The sequence below is a fragment of the Cucurbita maxima genome, unplaced genomic scaffold (genome assembly GCF_002738345.1).
Source record: "Cucurbita maxima cultivar Rimu unplaced genomic scaffold, Cmax_1.0 Cma_Scf00009, whole genome shotgun sequence".
Taxonomy (NCBI): domain Eukaryota; kingdom Viridiplantae; phylum Streptophyta; class Magnoliopsida; order Cucurbitales; family Cucurbitaceae; genus Cucurbita; species Cucurbita maxima.
This window is the reverse complement of record NW_019272025.1, coordinates 4,722,648-4,738,101: the sequence shown is the minus strand read 5'-3', so window position 1 is coordinate 4,738,101 and position 15,454 is coordinate 4,722,648. Positions and strand designations below refer to the sequence as shown.

Genomic DNA, 15,454 nt, shown 5'->3' with positions numbered 1-15,454 from the left:
AGAGGTAAACAATGAATGAATATAGCAGTTTGAAGGTGGCTTAAAAACTTTTTTTTTTTAAGTAATTTGAAAGTGATTCCAAACAAACTAATAAAAATAATCCATGAAAAAAAAAAGCATTAAAACTACATTGTAATTAACAGAGATATTAGTGAGTTAATCCGCCCACCTATATCAGGCAACAAATTTCAAGCAACGAGTATCATTATGTATATTCTGGCAACGACATGAACAAAAGCGTACTCCACACCTTATGCACGTGTAGCTAGCAGCAAAACCACAAACCGTGCAGAAATGCCGGCGGGAGGTAGAGCTTGGAGGTCCGACGGCTGCCTTTATGTATGATGGAACATGTGGAGGCAAAGACTCCAAACTTGCCTGTTTTTTTTTGTGCACATATTGTAGCTCAACATTAAAACAAACTTTTTATTGTAATCTGATAACGACCAAGAAGTAGAAGATGTTTCATCCTAACCTCGTGCAGAAGCTCCATAAAAGTTTTGGGAGCCTTCTTAGCTTCAAGTGCTTTTGCCTGCCTAGTTTTGCGCTTGGTACCTTTTGATTGCCGCTTTTGTATGTATGCTGTGCTTGGAAGGTCAAAAAGGGGGAAATATTAGTGACACTATATACCAAACAACACCCGAGGGCATAGAAAAGTGTAATTTAAATTCACTAGAAACAGAATTTAAGTGGACAGGTTCAATTATTCCTTGGAGATTTATTTTATTTTCAAGTGATTTTTCTATATGGAACTAAACACATTGAAACACAAAGAGCACAAAATGGAAGTCGAAAAGGAAATCATATATTAACCCACTTTGAAGTCTATGGAGAACAAAAATAAAAGAAAAGAAAAGAAAAAAAAAAAGAAGGGAAGGAAGAAGAGTTCCAAATAAATAGAAATGAGTTCACCAAGATACCAAGAAAATGATGAAATCTCAAATCTCTTAAAATCGCAACACTTCCCACTGGAAATCCTATGGCTTTATTCCTTCCCAAAGTCGACGACAATTAGCCCACACCAACTTGGCTCTTCACCAAAATAAGCGACTATGCAACAGCTGCCTTCGTGATTTTGTCCTAGAATTTTAAGAAAGACACCAACTCAAACACACTCCCGTTCCACATTTATAAGCTTCTCACCGCTTGGAAAAACATGATCTTGATCTTTTCAGCACCACTCGTACACAAAAGCTTCTCACCGCTTCAAACTAATAAGAAAACCGGTTATCAGCAGAACTTGTCGAAGACTTAAGAGAATCATATCACCAGTCTTTTAAATTACTTCTCCACCTATCCTCTTGCTAATTAGGTCGGCAATAATTTGGAGCAAGGAAGTAAGTTGACCCAACCGCCAAATTCTACTTCGGAGAGCTGCATTATTAAATGCAGATTCCATCCCCCTCCATTATCATCCCAACAGTCAGGAATTGTAAGATCCCTAGAAAAATCCACATGAATGAGCGTAGAATATCTCACCCTCGGTGACTGATAAGTAATTCAAGTACCATTGCAAGTACTTGGACAATTAACGAGTACTAAAATTCCAAAGGCAAAGTAATATCTGAATTTCGTTAATGGCCATCTACCAATACATAACAGAAATATAGCCATTCCAAAGATGTAGAAAATAAAAATTTCTCGAGCATACACTACAGCCTAAAGCCTAAGCAATATCCGAAATTATAAATAACAAGAATCGAACTACCAAAAGCAATGCCACTCGGGAGTGAAGAAAGCGGTCACTGACCATGCTGACTTACTTGCACGTTAGATTAACTGATGGAATCGTGAAAGTAAGCAGTACAGAAAGGAATGGGAAAATATTAGATGCCTAACATTTGATAGATGTAATTGTAGAAAACACCGTACTAGAAAAATAAATGCCAAGGCGGAAAATATATGAATGAAAAACATCGTATTAACCTTGTTCGTCATCATCGAGAGAAGCATCCTCGTCGTCAATGTTTTCGATCAATTCCAGTCCAGCGTTGTCATTTTCCAACGCCTCCAGACGAGCAAGGGCAGCCTGGAAGAGCAGAAAATCCAATACTAAAACTTAGATTGTAGGTATAGAGTCCAGGCTCCTATAATCAATTATACCACAAATAACTCAAAACAAAGAAGCAAAATCTAGTTCGACAAACCTGAGAACGATTGTCGCTGCTCGCTAGGGCAGCAACCATCTTAGGAGCAACCTTCCGAGTGCGACTCGACATGCGTCGGAATGAATTTGTAGCATCATCATCCATTTCTACCTACAAACGCACACTCAGATCCTTGTATGAGAAAACGAAGCGATTGAAATTTAGAGAGCGCGATGAAACAGGTAAAGAATTCACATCAGAACTAATACAGTACAAAATCGCATTAGACGAGTTGTAGTAAGAAAAAACCCTAGGTTTCGCATGATCCTTAATTCCAGCCCTGCGAAATTGGTTAAAAGCACTGTTCCGAATGACGGTATCAACTCAATCGTAATGTACACTGTGAGAACGAAACAGAAATGAGCGAAAGAGAGAGAGTTCCAAACCCTACCACCCGGAGAAGAAGAGGAAAGGAGAATGCGACTCGATGGACTTCCGATGGATGTTCACTGTTCTCAACTCCGGCGACAGTCGTTACTTATGCAGGAAATTTACGCCGACGACATTCCGAGAAGCAAATCCACCGTGGCGTTAACAGGCAAACACTAACACTGATTACCGCTCTTATTATATTTTTGGCTATTTATACTATAAATATATTGGTGTCTTGAATTTTCTGTTTCAAATAAAAATCATAGAAAAAATAATAATAATATCTTTTTATTAGGCAAACTAATATTATACGTTAAAAATATATTTAGAAGTCTTAATTAAAATTTTAATGATTTAATTTATTTAAAATTTTAGAGTATATTAACATAGTCTTGAAAGTTATAAATTTTACTTTAAAAAATAATTAAATCATTATTATTATTATTTCAATTATTTTTAATTAAAGATGGTAAGTATATTAAAATTATATATAATTTTACATTGAATCTACTATGATTTATTTTTTATTTAATTAAATAATAAGAAATTAAAACCATTTAAACATTTTTATTATAAAAAGTAAATAAAAACATAAATAATTAACTAGTTGAATCAAGGTCCGGCAAAGGGAGGAAGTCGGGGCTCCGCAGGCCCATCAACTGGGAAGCGTGTAATGGGCCCAGCAATAGGGTGTAATAGACGGCCCATTAATAGGGAGGGCCCATCAAAATATGAAGGGTACAATGGGTAAATCGATTCCATATTAAATTAATATTTATAATAATATGAAATTACAACATTAATCTTTTAAATTTTAAATTTGTTTTATTATTCCATAAATTTAAAAAGTAACATTTAATTTCATATTCAATATATTTTATTTTTATTTTTATTTTTATATTTAATTGGTCGATGTGTTTTTAAAAATATATAAATTTAATATGTAAAATAATTTAGAATGTCGCGATTTTATTAAGCACATAATTCAATTTTATGGCTATATTGATTATTTAATTTATTTAATTTTATTGAATATGTTTAAAAAAATTGAAGAACTAAGTTTTAATTTAATTTTTAAAAAAATAATAATAAATTATATTAAATGTATACAAAAATTTGCTTTTAGCATAAATTATTTTTATTAAGCCTCTTTGACTTAATCCAATAAATGTGAAGATTCCTCGTTTTTTTTTATTGCTTTCTTTTTATGTTTAATATTATAATTGTTAATGTTATCCAATTGATTTAACTTTCCAAAACACATTTATATTGAATTAATAATTGATAAAACTATATTAAAATCAATTAAAATAATGTATTAAATACATCATTTCTATTTTAAATGTTTTTTAAAAAATAAAATAACTAATTCTCACAAATAAACTAAGTAAATACATTAGATCCATTATTCATTAGAATTAATTTAAGAAATCTTGTGTGCTATAATTAACTGTAGCTCAATATAAATCTTTGTTTATTTTAATAAAACAGTTAATTATTTTATTAAAATTACTCGTGAAATTTAAAATTAATTAATTTATATTCATGATGTATTATATTAAAAAAAATAAATAAATAAGTCGACGGATATAATCTATTATTTATAATTAATTTTCATTTAGTCCATATTTCAACATTATCTAAAATTTCTGGAATTAATTTTATAAAGAAAACGCAATGTTGTCTTGCATGTACCCATTACTATTTAACCTTCTTCATTCCACTCCTCTCCATCCGACCGTCCACGTGTCCTCTAATGCCTGAATTAAATCTTTGTGTAAAAAAAATTTCACCATATATTTTTTACAGCCATGGAAGAGAGAGATAAAAAAAAATACCTGTAAAAAACCGAGCTGGAAAAAGCAAGAAGAAGCCATGAAACTCAGGATAGATAGCGCCGGCAAGCGGCGGCGGAAATGAACATTCCGGTGGTGTTTCATTCGACGGCGCTATCCCTCCTGAGCTTGACGGATTCTCCCGTGCTACTGCCGGTTGCCGGAGCACCATGTCGGCGGGCGAGGCGAAACCCGGAAAGCCATGGAAGAAAAGGAGCAAAGAGAGGCATTTTTATAAGAAGAAAAACATATAATTTTAGGCAGTTAGTTAAATCAATTGAATTAATAATAATTAAAAAATAAAATACGTTTGCCGACTACGATCTTGAGGAATGTGTGCCGTTGGAGTTGGGGAGATTGGATGGTGGCCGTCGGATGGAAGAAAAATATAAAAATTAAATATTTATTAAGGGAATAAACTTTATGGCGGGTCAAAGGACTTTATGGGCACCAAATTTCAATTGAATGCTCTTCACTAACCCAACATTAATGCGTTAATGGAGAGTTAAGCTTTTTGGAATCTGTTTAATTAGTCAAAATTATCATCATTACTTAATAATCCTTACATTAATTATACTTACTCAACCAATAATATTAAATATTACATACCCTTTTAGAGAAACATTTTGTAGAGATCGAACAATATCGGTTAGTAATGAACTTATAATATTACAAATGGTATTAGATCCAGATACCGAGCATTATGCCAACAAAAAATAATGACCCCCAAGTGGGTGGATTATGAGATCTCACATAGGTTGAAGAGTGGAAACCGCTCAAATAATCGCATTTTTAAACCGTGAGACTAACAACGCTACATAATAAACAAAAACCGATAATATTTATTAGCAGTGAACTTGTAATGTTACAAATGATATCAAATCCAGACAACCAAACACAACAAAAAAACACTGGCCTCTAAAGAAGTGGATTATGAGATCCCACATGGGTTGAAGAGTAAAAACCTCTCGAATAATCGCATTATTAAACTGAGACTAACAACGATACGTAACAAACAAAAATTGATAATATATATTAGCAATGAACTTATAATGTTACAAATGATATTAGATCCAGACATCGAACAATGTGCCAACAAAAAACGCTGACCTCCAAGAAGGTGGATTATGAGATTCCACATCGGTTGAAGAGTGGAAACCTCTCGAATGATCGCATTTTTAAACCGTGAGACTAACAACAATACGTAACGAATCAAAACTGATAATATCAGCAAGAATCTAATATACGACATTATTAGAACCAAAACAAAGAAAGAAACAGAAGAAAAAATTTATATACGACATTATTAGAACCATCAGCAACGCGTAGAATACAAATTATAAGTTAAATTTGATACGTACTCCTTTGACTATAAGTGGTAGCATTCGCCCTTTGAGACAATCCCTCCTGCAAAATTTTACACAGATCCAACAAAAAAGGCGTCTTTGTTGCAATAGCAGGGAAAACAGGGATAGAGTAAAAGAAGAAAGAATATCACCCGATCCTCTCTGCTTCCTATTTTCATGTCATTTCGTCACTGCTTCCATTGAGCTCTTGGAAGAGAGATTTTATCGCTTCGTATGTCGACCAGCAAATAGCAGCAGCCGGAGCGTGAAAGAGCATCCTTGGAACCCATCCCCTCATAAGCCCTCGATATCCGTCCTTCTTGAGTATTGTCCTAACGACGTCTTCTATCGACCCGCTTTTGAATCTATCGCAGCCACATACACCCTGGGGATCCACAAATGTGAATTTAAGGTTAGGCTATGAATCTAGCGCTAGTAACAGGTAATTTAGCATGTGAAATTGAGCCTGCTTCTGCACCATAACCATCGTACAATCCTTAACACATTCCATTTTTATGCATACTTCAGTTGATCATGCATCCTTTACATGTTCATGAAGCATTCATATCATGCTGCCATATCATTATAACAAGAACTTAAATTATACAGTTCATACATTTCTTATCACTAAAAAACTAAAAAAATCTATATCGTCTGTTCTCCTTTCAATTCACATGTAACCTGTAGCAGAGTTCACTATATTTGTAGTACTTTTCAATTTTTTTCGTGACGAACACAGGTACATCCTATAATATTCCAAGGAAAAGAAGAAATCCAATGGTTTTTTTTTTTTTTTTTTTTTTGTGGGGGGGGGGGGNGGGGGGGGGGGGGGGGGGGGGGGGAGCGAACGAAGCATGATTAGTTATCAAAACGTCCTAGATATAGGGATTAGAGAAGACCAGACTATCAAAAGACTCCACTTGTTCCATAAGAAAGGAGTAACTGACAAATTCCTAAGAGAGAGAGAGCCAACCAAGCAGGGTCCATCAAAAGATAAACTAACACATACAAAATCGACAATCTCTTGGATGTTTAACTTCAGAAGGTGGTAATTGTAGATTGAACAAATTGAGATAAGGATTGTTGTTTAATTCACAGAACACACAGTACACAGTCCATTTCAGTCCACAAAACCTTCAAAGATTCATATAGACCGGTAAGATGATGATGATCTTCGGATCGGAAATGGATTCCGCTATCCATCCCTGACCCCTCCTTGTTCAGAATAATTTGATATTTAAATAATTATTATATAATAAATAGGAGAACTCTGTAAAAAAGAATTTAAAGAAAAAGGGTATGGCATATTTTTCCTCCCCTGTTCTTCGTCAACACTTATTGACCCTCAGTTACTCTCTGGACCTTCAACGCTATTCTTTCAAACTATGTTAGCAGATATAATTTTAACCTTTAGTTATAAATCCTAGGTTGTAATAGCCCAAGCCTACCGCTAATAGATATTGTCCTCTTTAGGCTTTCCTTCAAAGTTTTTAAACGTTCTTCTAAGGAGAGGTTTCCACACCCTTATAAGGAATGCTTCGTTACAATGAGTTTGAGAGAGAGTCCTGCCTTTTCTTCTCTTGCCTTTTCCCCCTAAGAACATAACCATTCTTAGCTTTAGAATGTTGTTAGGTAGAGCTTCCAGAATAAGAGCAAAAGTATTCTAAATACAAGCACTTCTCTTTTCAAAGTTCGCACCTGCTCTAAGGTGAAGACATTGGAGACACCAAAGTTTTTCCTTAATAAGTTCACTTGCAGATTTGAACCTGCAACATTGGGTAGGTATTAAGAGACTGCGAGCCTCAGCCAATGAGGCCGCCACTTAGGGGTCTCTAATATGAGCACTGGTAAAAAATGTTTAATGACAGAATATTTTGATGCTAGGTACTAGTACTTGTCGCTTTTCGGTCAATCACTCAAAGAACCTTGGCCCAACAAGTGCTTTGGAAATTTAAATTTTCAAAGGGAAAGTTCTTTTGGCATGACAAAAGCACCCCAAAAAATGACCTTAATCTAGCTCTAAAAATACATCACCTAAGTAATGGCCCAAGCCCACCCCTAATAAATATATTGTCCTCGGTTTTTTCCTTTTGGACTTTCCATCAAGGTTTTTAAAAGGCGTCTGTTAGAGAAAGGTTTCCATACCCTTATAAAGAATATTTCGTTCTCCTACCCAATCGACGTGATCTTGCAATCCACCCCCTTTGGGACCCACCGTCTACTCTGGCACTCGTTCCCTTCTCTAATCCAGGAGGGACCCCAATCCATCCCTTTGGAACCCAACGTCCTAGCTAGCACACTACCTCATGTCCACCCCTTTCGGGGCTCAATCTCCTCGCTGGCACATCGCTCGGTGTCTGGTACCATTTGTAACGGTTTAAGCTCACCGCTAGTTGATATTGCTTTCTTTGGGCTTTTCCTATAAACACTTATGCTAGAGGAGTTTTTCACACTTTTATAAAAAATGCTTTGTTCTCCTCCCAACCAATGAAGGATCTCACACATTTATAAAAAATTAGCTGAGTCTACAACCAAATTATTAAATGGGGTACCTGACATTGTAGTTGAGTCTTAACCACATCAAGCGGCGTTGTAACAAATGCAGCTGAGGCTCCAGCAGCAGCTCCTGCCGTCGCATGAACGATCCACTGTTCATTATTTACAATGTCTGGAGAAACCTCCAGCAAACCTCTCTTTGCAGCTTCATAAGTAGCAAAATGCACAGCAGTAAATGGAGCATTCATTAACACTGTAGTTCTATATGATGCGTAAAATGCTTTAAACCCCTCGTCTCTGAGGACCCTTGTGACACAATCCAAAACCCCCTTGTAGGGACTATTACTCAGCTGCAGCCTCTGTTTAACCATATCCATCGGTGTAAAAACAGCGTCACTCGCCACCGTTGCACAGACGCCAGAAGCAGCGTGGGCGACAGAATTATTAGGATCCCCACCAGAGAAAAACTTCTTACAATCCTCGTAGACTGTAAAATACACAGCATGTGCAGGTCCAGCTCCAAGACCCATAGCACCAATACCACGATAAAAACCAGCAGGTCCCTCTGTCTTCAAAATTGACCGAAGCGCTTGTCGAACTCCAACAGATTTAATTGGACAAGAACCAAGGGCTTGCATATGGGTCTTGACTGTATCAACCGGAAACATAGCCATATGCTCAACAGACCCAGCGATTGAACCAGCAATCATGAACTGCCAGAACCGGAGACCATCATGAGCTGAGACCACAATCTCGGGATGAAAATCTGGAGGCGACGGTACCGGGCGAAAATCCGGACTCTTCAACTTAGCCGAGGCTTCGGTCGCCTCGGTGGCCATTGAAATACGAACCCCAAGTTGAAAATTTGCAGAAAATTCTTAAACTAACCGAGTTGCTAACATGGAAATCGACTTAACTACAACAAACATAAGGGAATTCAAACTTTCCAACGAGAGAACAATCGGTTCGGAGTTCAGTCATAAACCAATCCAATTTCCAACAAAATAGGAGATCGATTGAACCCTGTCTTCATCCAAATGGCCAATTGGGCAAACGAAACGGCGAAACCAAATTTCTGGGACTGCTAAATAGGTCGAGAGAAGGTGAAGACGAAGAAGAAGAAAACGAAATCAGTAGATAACTTTGGCGGTAGCTTTGGTGGGTCATTAGGGTTCTAGAAATTAGGGCTTTGTATATTTTGACAGAAACGAATTGATAATTTTACCGTCTCATTCCTAACTTTTGACGTCGCGCTCTTTCTTCAATTGGGCACTTAGGCCCATTATCCCGCCATCGAGGCCCATTATCTTAAGATTGGGCCTTTAGGTTCACTCTCTAGCCATCAAGGCCCATTTACACAATGAGCCTGAAACGGTAATTGACATGATATATAAAAATATATACCGCTAAATTTCTCAATTAAATACGGAAAAAAATACTATTAAAATATTATTTAATTGGAGAATTAATGAAATTTATATATAATTTTTTAATTAATTAGTTTTTTCATATATTTAAATTATCTAGAGATCCCAAATAATATTTTTGGGTAATGTTTTATCAATTAAAAACTCACCAGCTACCATCATTAAATATTAAAAAAATTATACTTTATAAATTTAAAAATAATATTTTTTATAAATTCACTCGGGTCATTTTCATAAATACGAAGAGTTTTGGGTTGAGCAAACCATTTAAAATTTTATTTTATACCTATATTATACATATTTTAATTTAATTAATAAAGTATATTTTGACATTTGTTCTAAGTATATAAATTTTATAAATAATAATTTAATGTATAAAAAGTTAGTTTGTAAATGTAACAAAAATTAGGGGTCCGGAATTTAGTTCTCAAAATATTTGGGTTGAGTTTGCAATTTTTTTAAAGTTGATGGTTTGATTTATTAATTAATTAAAAAAATCCTAAAATTCTTCAAAAAAATAAAAAATAAAAAATAAAAATCTGTTCACTTTTAAAAAACCCATTAAAAACCCTTTTCCCACTCCGACATTCTACATTTCTTTGTCTCTCTCTCTTCAGTAATGCCTCCGAATCTTCGCCTCATTTTCTTCTTCTTCATTAATCTCTCCGCCCTAAGCTTTTCTCCGGCCTCAGCCGTCGGATTCAACTGGGGCACGGCGGCGTCCAACCCTCTTCCCCCGGTCAAGGTTGTGGACCTCTTGAACTCTAACAACATCACCAAAATCAAGCTTCTCGATCCCAATCCCCTCGTCCTTCAGGCCTTATCTGGCTCCAATGTTCAAGTCACCATCGGCATTCCCAATCTCATGCTCAAAATCCTAAACTCTTCCAGAAAAGCTGCCGAAAGTTGGGTTCACGATAATGTCACTAGGTATCTCTCCGGCGCCACAGGCGGTGTTCGAATCGAGTACGGTTTTTAACTCCATCTCTTGATCTTGATCATCTGGTTCATTCTGGTTTAGGTTTCTTCGAAGTTTGAGCATGTAGATTTTTTTCATTCTGATGAATTCATTCCGTATTGAGCATTAGCTCGAATGGCTATTAACAACGCTTCAATTGAAGACTGAATTTATTACGAATAGTTTTCGTGTCTGTTTGTTTAATTTTCTCCTGCAATTTATATGTCCTATTTCAAAGGTTGCACAATCAATGATAGTAGATATCGGCAATAGACTAATAGCTTAGGAAATTAATGGCTACCAAACCGAAGTACATAATATTGGCCCATCTTCATGATGGGAAGAACAAGTCTTCTATATTCCAATTCAATTCAACGAGAGATCTTGAACTAAGAAATAAATTCTTAACCCTAAATTTAGAAAGAGTGTCTCGAGCAATTTCAATAATGTTGTTGATGTTCCCTGTGTAATTAATGCTAATATTCATAATTTCACATGCTGGGGGGTGGGTGGGAGTTTTCTTCTGGTTATACTCTGTTTTGTGGTGGGTGCATAGCTAAATTAGACAATGTATTCCACGCCATTTTTCTAGTGAGATGCCAGGAAATGGACTGTCCAGCCCCCAAAAATGGCTTGTTGCTTGTTCTAGTGAGATGCCAGGAAATGGACATACCACGTCATTTTTCTAGTGAGATGGAGTTTGAGGGTACATTTTTGGGGGCTTGTTGCTTGTTCGGAGAGAGGAAATACTGACTGTTTCCCATTTTTTTCCTCTCTGAGAAGGTTTTTAGGACAGTTTGTGAGGTCCCACAATGGTTGGAGAGTTAAACAAAGCATTCCTTATAAGGGTGTAGAAACCTCTCTCTAGGAGATGTGTTTTAAAACTTTGAGGAGAAGCTCAAGAAGAAAAGTCCAAAGAGGAAAATATCTACTAGCGGTGAGATCCCACATCGGTTGGAGAGAAAAACGAAACATTCCTTATAAGGGTGTAGAAACCTCTCCCTAATAGATGCGTTTAAAACTGTGAGGCTGACAGTGATACGTAACGGGCCAAAGTGGACAATATCTACTAACGGTGAGCTTGGACAATTACAAATAATATCATAACTAGGTATTGGGCGATGTGCCAGCAAGGACGCTAGCCCCCAAAGGTGGTTGGATTGTGAGATCTCACATCTGGTTGGAGAGGAAAACGAAGCATTACTTATAAGGGCGTGCAAACCTCTCCTTAGGAGACGCATTTTAAAACCTTGAGGGGAAGCCGAAGAGAGAAAAGGGAAATTCCAAAGAAGACAATATCTGCTAGCAGTAGAAGAGGAAAAGTCCAAAAAGGATAATATCTATTAGCAGTGGGCGTGTGTGCTCTTATACAATTCTTGAGTTCTTGTTGTTGTCATGACTGTCAAATGTTACCCTCTCACTTTTGAGGTTAGAGCAACCAATTGCTTGCTTTTTTTAGATTGATTGAGCTAACGTCTTATTGACCTTCTAACATTCGGTCAGTTCTACTCAGTTCAGTGATAACTAAGAAATTTTTGGATTAATTTAGGTCTTAGATGGGTGATCAATCTCATATCAGCAAATGATTTATCTGTCTCTCTCTAAAGCTACGAAGCTCCAAACTTTTTAATATCCTTTCGATTGGAATGTGTATCATTTTCTCTCTTATGCTTGCTATGATGTTTGCAGATACATAGCAGTTGGAGATGAACCATTTCTTCAAACTTATGGGGATCAGTATTATCCGTATGTCATGGGAGCAGTCGCCAACATCCAGGGAGCTATAGCCAAAGTAAACTTGGAGAGTAGGATAAAAGTTGTAGTCCCGTGCAGTTACGACGCGTTTCTGTCTGAATCTGGCCTTCCTTCGAAGGGACACTTCCGACCTGAATTGAACAAAACAATGATCCAGCTCCTAACATTTCTTACCACGCACAGATCACCTTTCTTTGCAACCATTTCCCCATACTTAAGTCTGCGTCAAAACAAGAATATTTCTCTCGACTTTACCCTCTTCAAGGAAACAGCACGCCCCCATAACGATAGCCGTAGAACTTACAAAAACACCTTTGAATTAAGCTATGATACCTTAGTTGCAGCTTTATCAAAGATCGGGTTTTCGATGGTTGATATAGTTGTGGCACAGATTGGGTGGCCTACTGATGGAGCATGGAATGCTAACTCATCAACAGCTGAAACGTTTATGAAAGGCTTGATGGATTTCATCCACAGCAGATCAGGAACCCCCCTACGACCTCGTCGTCCACCACTCGAGACTTATATCTTAAGCATATTAGACGAAGATCAGAGAAATATATCCACTGGGCCATTTGAGAGACACTGGGGAGTGTTCACTTTTGATGGTCAAGCTAAGTACCACCTAAACTTCGGTCAGGGCACAAAAAGCCTTGTGAACGCCCAAAATGTTGAGTACCTCTCCCCCAAATGGTGTGTTCTCAACAACAACAAAGATTTATCTAATGCAAGTGCTAGTGCTTTGGAGGCATGTTCGGTCGCTGACTGCACTGCGCTCGTTCCGGGCGCATCTTGCTCTGATATTGTTTGGCCTGGTAATATTTCTTATGCATTCAATAGCTACTATCAGCAGAATGATCAAAGAGCAGACAGTTGTGACTTCGGAGGGTTGGCCCTGATCACAACGGTCGATCCATCGAACAGTAACTGCAGATTTCCTGTTCAAATTCGAACTTCGAATTCTCATTCACTTGATGCTTCCTCTCTTCTGAAGACAATATCATTATCAGCACTTTTTTGGCTATATCAACTGGTTTACCTCCAATAGACCAATGTGACTTTCCTGTACGCTGTATCACAGCTTCGAGATCTAAGAAACAAGTCGTTTTTCAGGATCAACCGTTATCTTCAAATGAGGAGACGGCTCTCTACCTCCAGATTTCGTGGTATGCTTCCTTTCTCCATTTTGGTTCCGATTCGAGTCGGGAAAAGTAAGTATATTTTCCATGTATATCTAGAACATGATGCTAACTTTGTCTAATGCTTTTTGAGGTTAGAGAATCTCGCATGAACTGAAGAACCCTCTTGTTATAATTGTCTAACAAGAACATAGATTCCCATTTACCTTATCACATGGCCTCAATTTTCTCTGCTCTCACCATATAATTGACAAGATTTTGTTCAGATCATTAGCCATTGGATCTAGGAATTCAACTATCAGTTAGTTCAAACAACTCAATTTCTAGGTTTCTGCTAGAAACTGCTTCTCTATTTCAGCTATTATAGCTCTAAACAAAAAATCAAATAATTATCAAACGTATGGGTATGAACTGGCCATGTGGTTTTGTAAGTCTTTGTAAGTCTTTCGAAGTTACACTGTCTTGATTGTCGAGTTTTTTCTTCTCCCTAGAATTTATTGTTTGAAATTTGAAACTTGTTCTAATACGTAAGCACGTTAATATTTTATTAACAAACCTGTTTGAATGTTCATTTTAGAAGCGTAGAGCTTCAAAAAGACGATTTCAATGTCTTTTATGTGGCTCAACTCAAATCGAAAAAAATGTGATTGATTAAGTTAATATTTTTGACGCTCCAAGCGTGTTCTTTCATTCCTATTCCTATTTTTCTAGGTGTTCATTAGTCAAGCTCATGCTTTCAATGAGTTTCTTATTTTCTTGCTTTATTTGCTTCGTTTTTATTCGATCTTATATATGAGATTACTTGATAATGTTCTTGCCTAAATAAGAACAGCTAAACCAAATAACATTCTTCTTCTTTCTATTTAATGAAAATCTATTGATTTAATCCACAAGAAATCAAGCTGAGTTAGTGAAATTTGATGCATAAAAGAAGATTATTGTGTATCATCGCCATGCGCCTCCTGCAAATTGCTACGGCGGCGCTGCACAAAGGACTGCATTTTTGCCCCATATTTCCCTCCGAATGACCCTCTCAAGTTCGCCATTGTTCATAAGATCTTTGGCACCAGCAATGTCAGAAAAATGTTGCAGGTCTGACTCGAATTTCTAACATTTTAGTTTTTAACTGTATGATTGCTTATTCATATTGTAAATGGTGCGTTGATCTTATTTAGAAGATCTCAGTTGATCAGAGAGCGAATACTGTGAATAGTATAGTATATGAAGCAAATGCTAGAATGCGAGATCCAGTATATGGATGGGTAGGAATAATCTCATTTCTGCAAAATCAAGTGTTCCAATTGGAAATGCAACTAGCAGAAGCACAGGCGGAGATCTTAAGCTTTCAAATGCAGCAACCAGTAGCTCCGATGACATTCTCGACGACCCGAATAGATCAAAGTTACATGTTTGAATATTCAAGTAAGTAAGTTTGATCACTCATGAGTACTCAAAGCTCAAGTGAGTAACGATCGTTCTTTTTACCTTGTGATTGGCTAAATAGGAGTGAAAATGGAGATTATATTCTCCCTACACGTCCCACCCTACTCTCCTTTATATATGTATATATGTATATATATATATATATATATATATATATGATTGATTAAAAACCACGCACTCTTCCAATCAAGAGGTGGGCATATCATAGGAAGGTTGAGCTTGGTCGGAAGTAAAGTAACATCAAAATTACAGACAATGAATATATTGTTTTCATAATAATAGCCACCTTTCGAATTTTTCTTAACACCACTACCAAAGGATTCTATTGTAATAGAACTGACCAATCCCTGCTCCTCCATAAACTCGAGTAAGAAGACATCGAAGGAAAACGTCTCAGACTTTTCCATTTTATCAGACATATGAACATTAGAAATGCTCTTTTTAGAAGAGTGGGATTTTAATAACCTAGAATGTGTACGGACAGAAGAGTCAGAGTTGATTAATTAAAGAAGCAGCACGAACCATACATTCATTTA

The 15,454-nt window shown here is 36.6% G+C and overlaps 4 protein-coding genes across 6 annotated transcripts; 2 read left to right on the top strand and 2 right to left on the bottom strand.

The window, feature by feature from the left end:
• Positions 1 to 22: 22 nt before the first annotated feature.
• Positions 23 to 2,708, bottom strand: LOC111484534 (SWR1 complex subunit 6). 3 transcript variants are annotated; one of them, XM_023131184.1, is made up of 5 exons: positions 2,539 to 2,708; positions 2,148 to 2,271; positions 1,927 to 2,029; positions 476 to 582; positions 23 to 378 (listed from the first exon to the last, which is right to left on the bottom strand). In XM_023131184.1, the coding sequence occupies exons 2-5, from the start codon at positions 2,250 to 2,252 to the stop codon at positions 175 to 177; spliced, it is 519 nt and encodes a 172-aa protein (XP_022986952.1). In that variant the 5' UTR covers positions 2,253 to 2,271; positions 2,539 to 2,708; the 3' UTR covers positions 23 to 174. The 3 variants fall into 3 exon arrangements, with proteins under 3 accessions (XP_022986952.1, XP_022986950.1, XP_022986949.1); XM_023131182.1 differs by having other exon boundaries at positions 2,148 to 2,258; positions 2,539 to 2,702; XM_023131181.1 differs by lacking the exon at positions 2,539 to 2,708 and having other exon boundaries at positions 2,148 to 2,527.
• A 2,853-nt stretch (positions 2,709 to 5,561) lies between these two features.
• Positions 5,562 to 9,392, bottom strand: LOC111484495 (mitoferrin). Its single transcript, XM_023131125.1, has 2 exons — positions 8,253 to 9,392; positions 5,562 to 6,085 (listed from the first exon to the last, which is right to left on the bottom strand). Exons 1-2 carry the CDS (start codon positions 9,033 to 9,035, stop codon positions 5,876 to 5,878), a joined length of 993 nt encoding a protein of 330 aa, XP_022986893.1. The 5' UTR covers positions 9,036 to 9,392; the 3' UTR covers positions 5,562 to 5,875.
• An 818-nt stretch (positions 9,393 to 10,210) lies between these two features.
• Positions 10,211 to 13,706, top strand: LOC111484471 (glucan endo-1,3-beta-glucosidase 9). The gene is made up of 2 exons (XM_023131091.1): positions 10,211 to 10,589; positions 12,271 to 13,706. The coding sequence occupies exons 1-2, from the start codon at positions 10,243 to 10,245 to the stop codon at positions 13,382 to 13,384; spliced, it is 1,461 nt and encodes a 486-aa protein (XP_022986859.1). The 5' UTR covers positions 10,211 to 10,242; the 3' UTR covers positions 13,385 to 13,706.
• Positions 13,426 to 14,962, top strand: LOC111484539 (LOB domain-containing protein 12-like). The gene is made up of 3 exons (XM_023131190.1): positions 13,426 to 13,502; positions 14,407 to 14,567; positions 14,651 to 14,962. The coding sequence occupies exons 1-3, from the start codon at positions 13,469 to 13,471 to the stop codon at positions 14,903 to 14,905; spliced, it is 450 nt and encodes a 149-aa protein (XP_022986958.1). The 5' UTR covers positions 13,426 to 13,468; the 3' UTR covers positions 14,906 to 14,962.
• The last annotated feature ends 492 nt before the right edge of the window (positions 14,963 to 15,454 follow it).

Excerpts from the sequence above, each read along its gene's own strand:
- LOC111484534 (XM_023131184.1), bottom strand. The coding sequence starts at position 2,252 with ATGGATGATGATGCTACAAATTCATTCCGACGCATGTCGAGTCGCACT. Across the intron at positions 2,030-2,147 it reads GCAGCGACAATCGTTCTCAG|GCTGCCCTTGCTCGTCTGGA; the intron begins GTTTGTCGAACT and ends CTGCTCTTCCAG. Across the intron at positions 379-475 it reads TTATGGAGCTTCTGCACGAG|GCAAGTTTGGAGTCTTTGCC; the intron begins GTTAGGATGAAA and ends AAAAAAAAACAG.
- LOC111484495 (XM_023131125.1), bottom strand. The coding sequence starts at position 9,035 with ATGGCCACCGAGGCGACCGAAGCCTCGGCTAAGTTGAAGAGTCCGGAT. Across the intron at positions 6,086-8,252 it reads AGACTCAACTACAATGTCAG|GGTGTATGTGGCTGCGATAG; the intron begins GTACCCCATTTA and ends GTGGATCCCCAG.
- LOC111484471 (XM_023131091.1), top strand. The coding sequence starts at position 10,243 with ATGCCTCCGAATCTTCGCCTCATTTTCTTCTTCTTCATTAATCTCTCC. Across the intron at positions 10,590-12,270 it reads ACAGGCGGTGTTCGAATCGA|ATACATAGCAGTTGGAGATG; the intron begins GTACGGTTTTTA and ends TGATGTTTGCAG.
- LOC111484539 (XM_023131190.1), top strand. The coding sequence starts at position 13,469 with ATGAGGAGACGGCTCTCTACCTCCAGATTTCGTG. Across the intron at positions 13,503-14,406 it reads CTCTACCTCCAGATTTCGTG|AAGATTATTGTGTATCATCG; the intron begins GTATGCTTCCTT and ends GATGCATAAAAG. Across the intron at positions 14,568-14,650 it reads ATGTCAGAAAAATGTTGCAG|AAGATCTCAGTTGATCAGAG; the intron begins GTCTGACTCGAA and ends GATCTTATTTAG.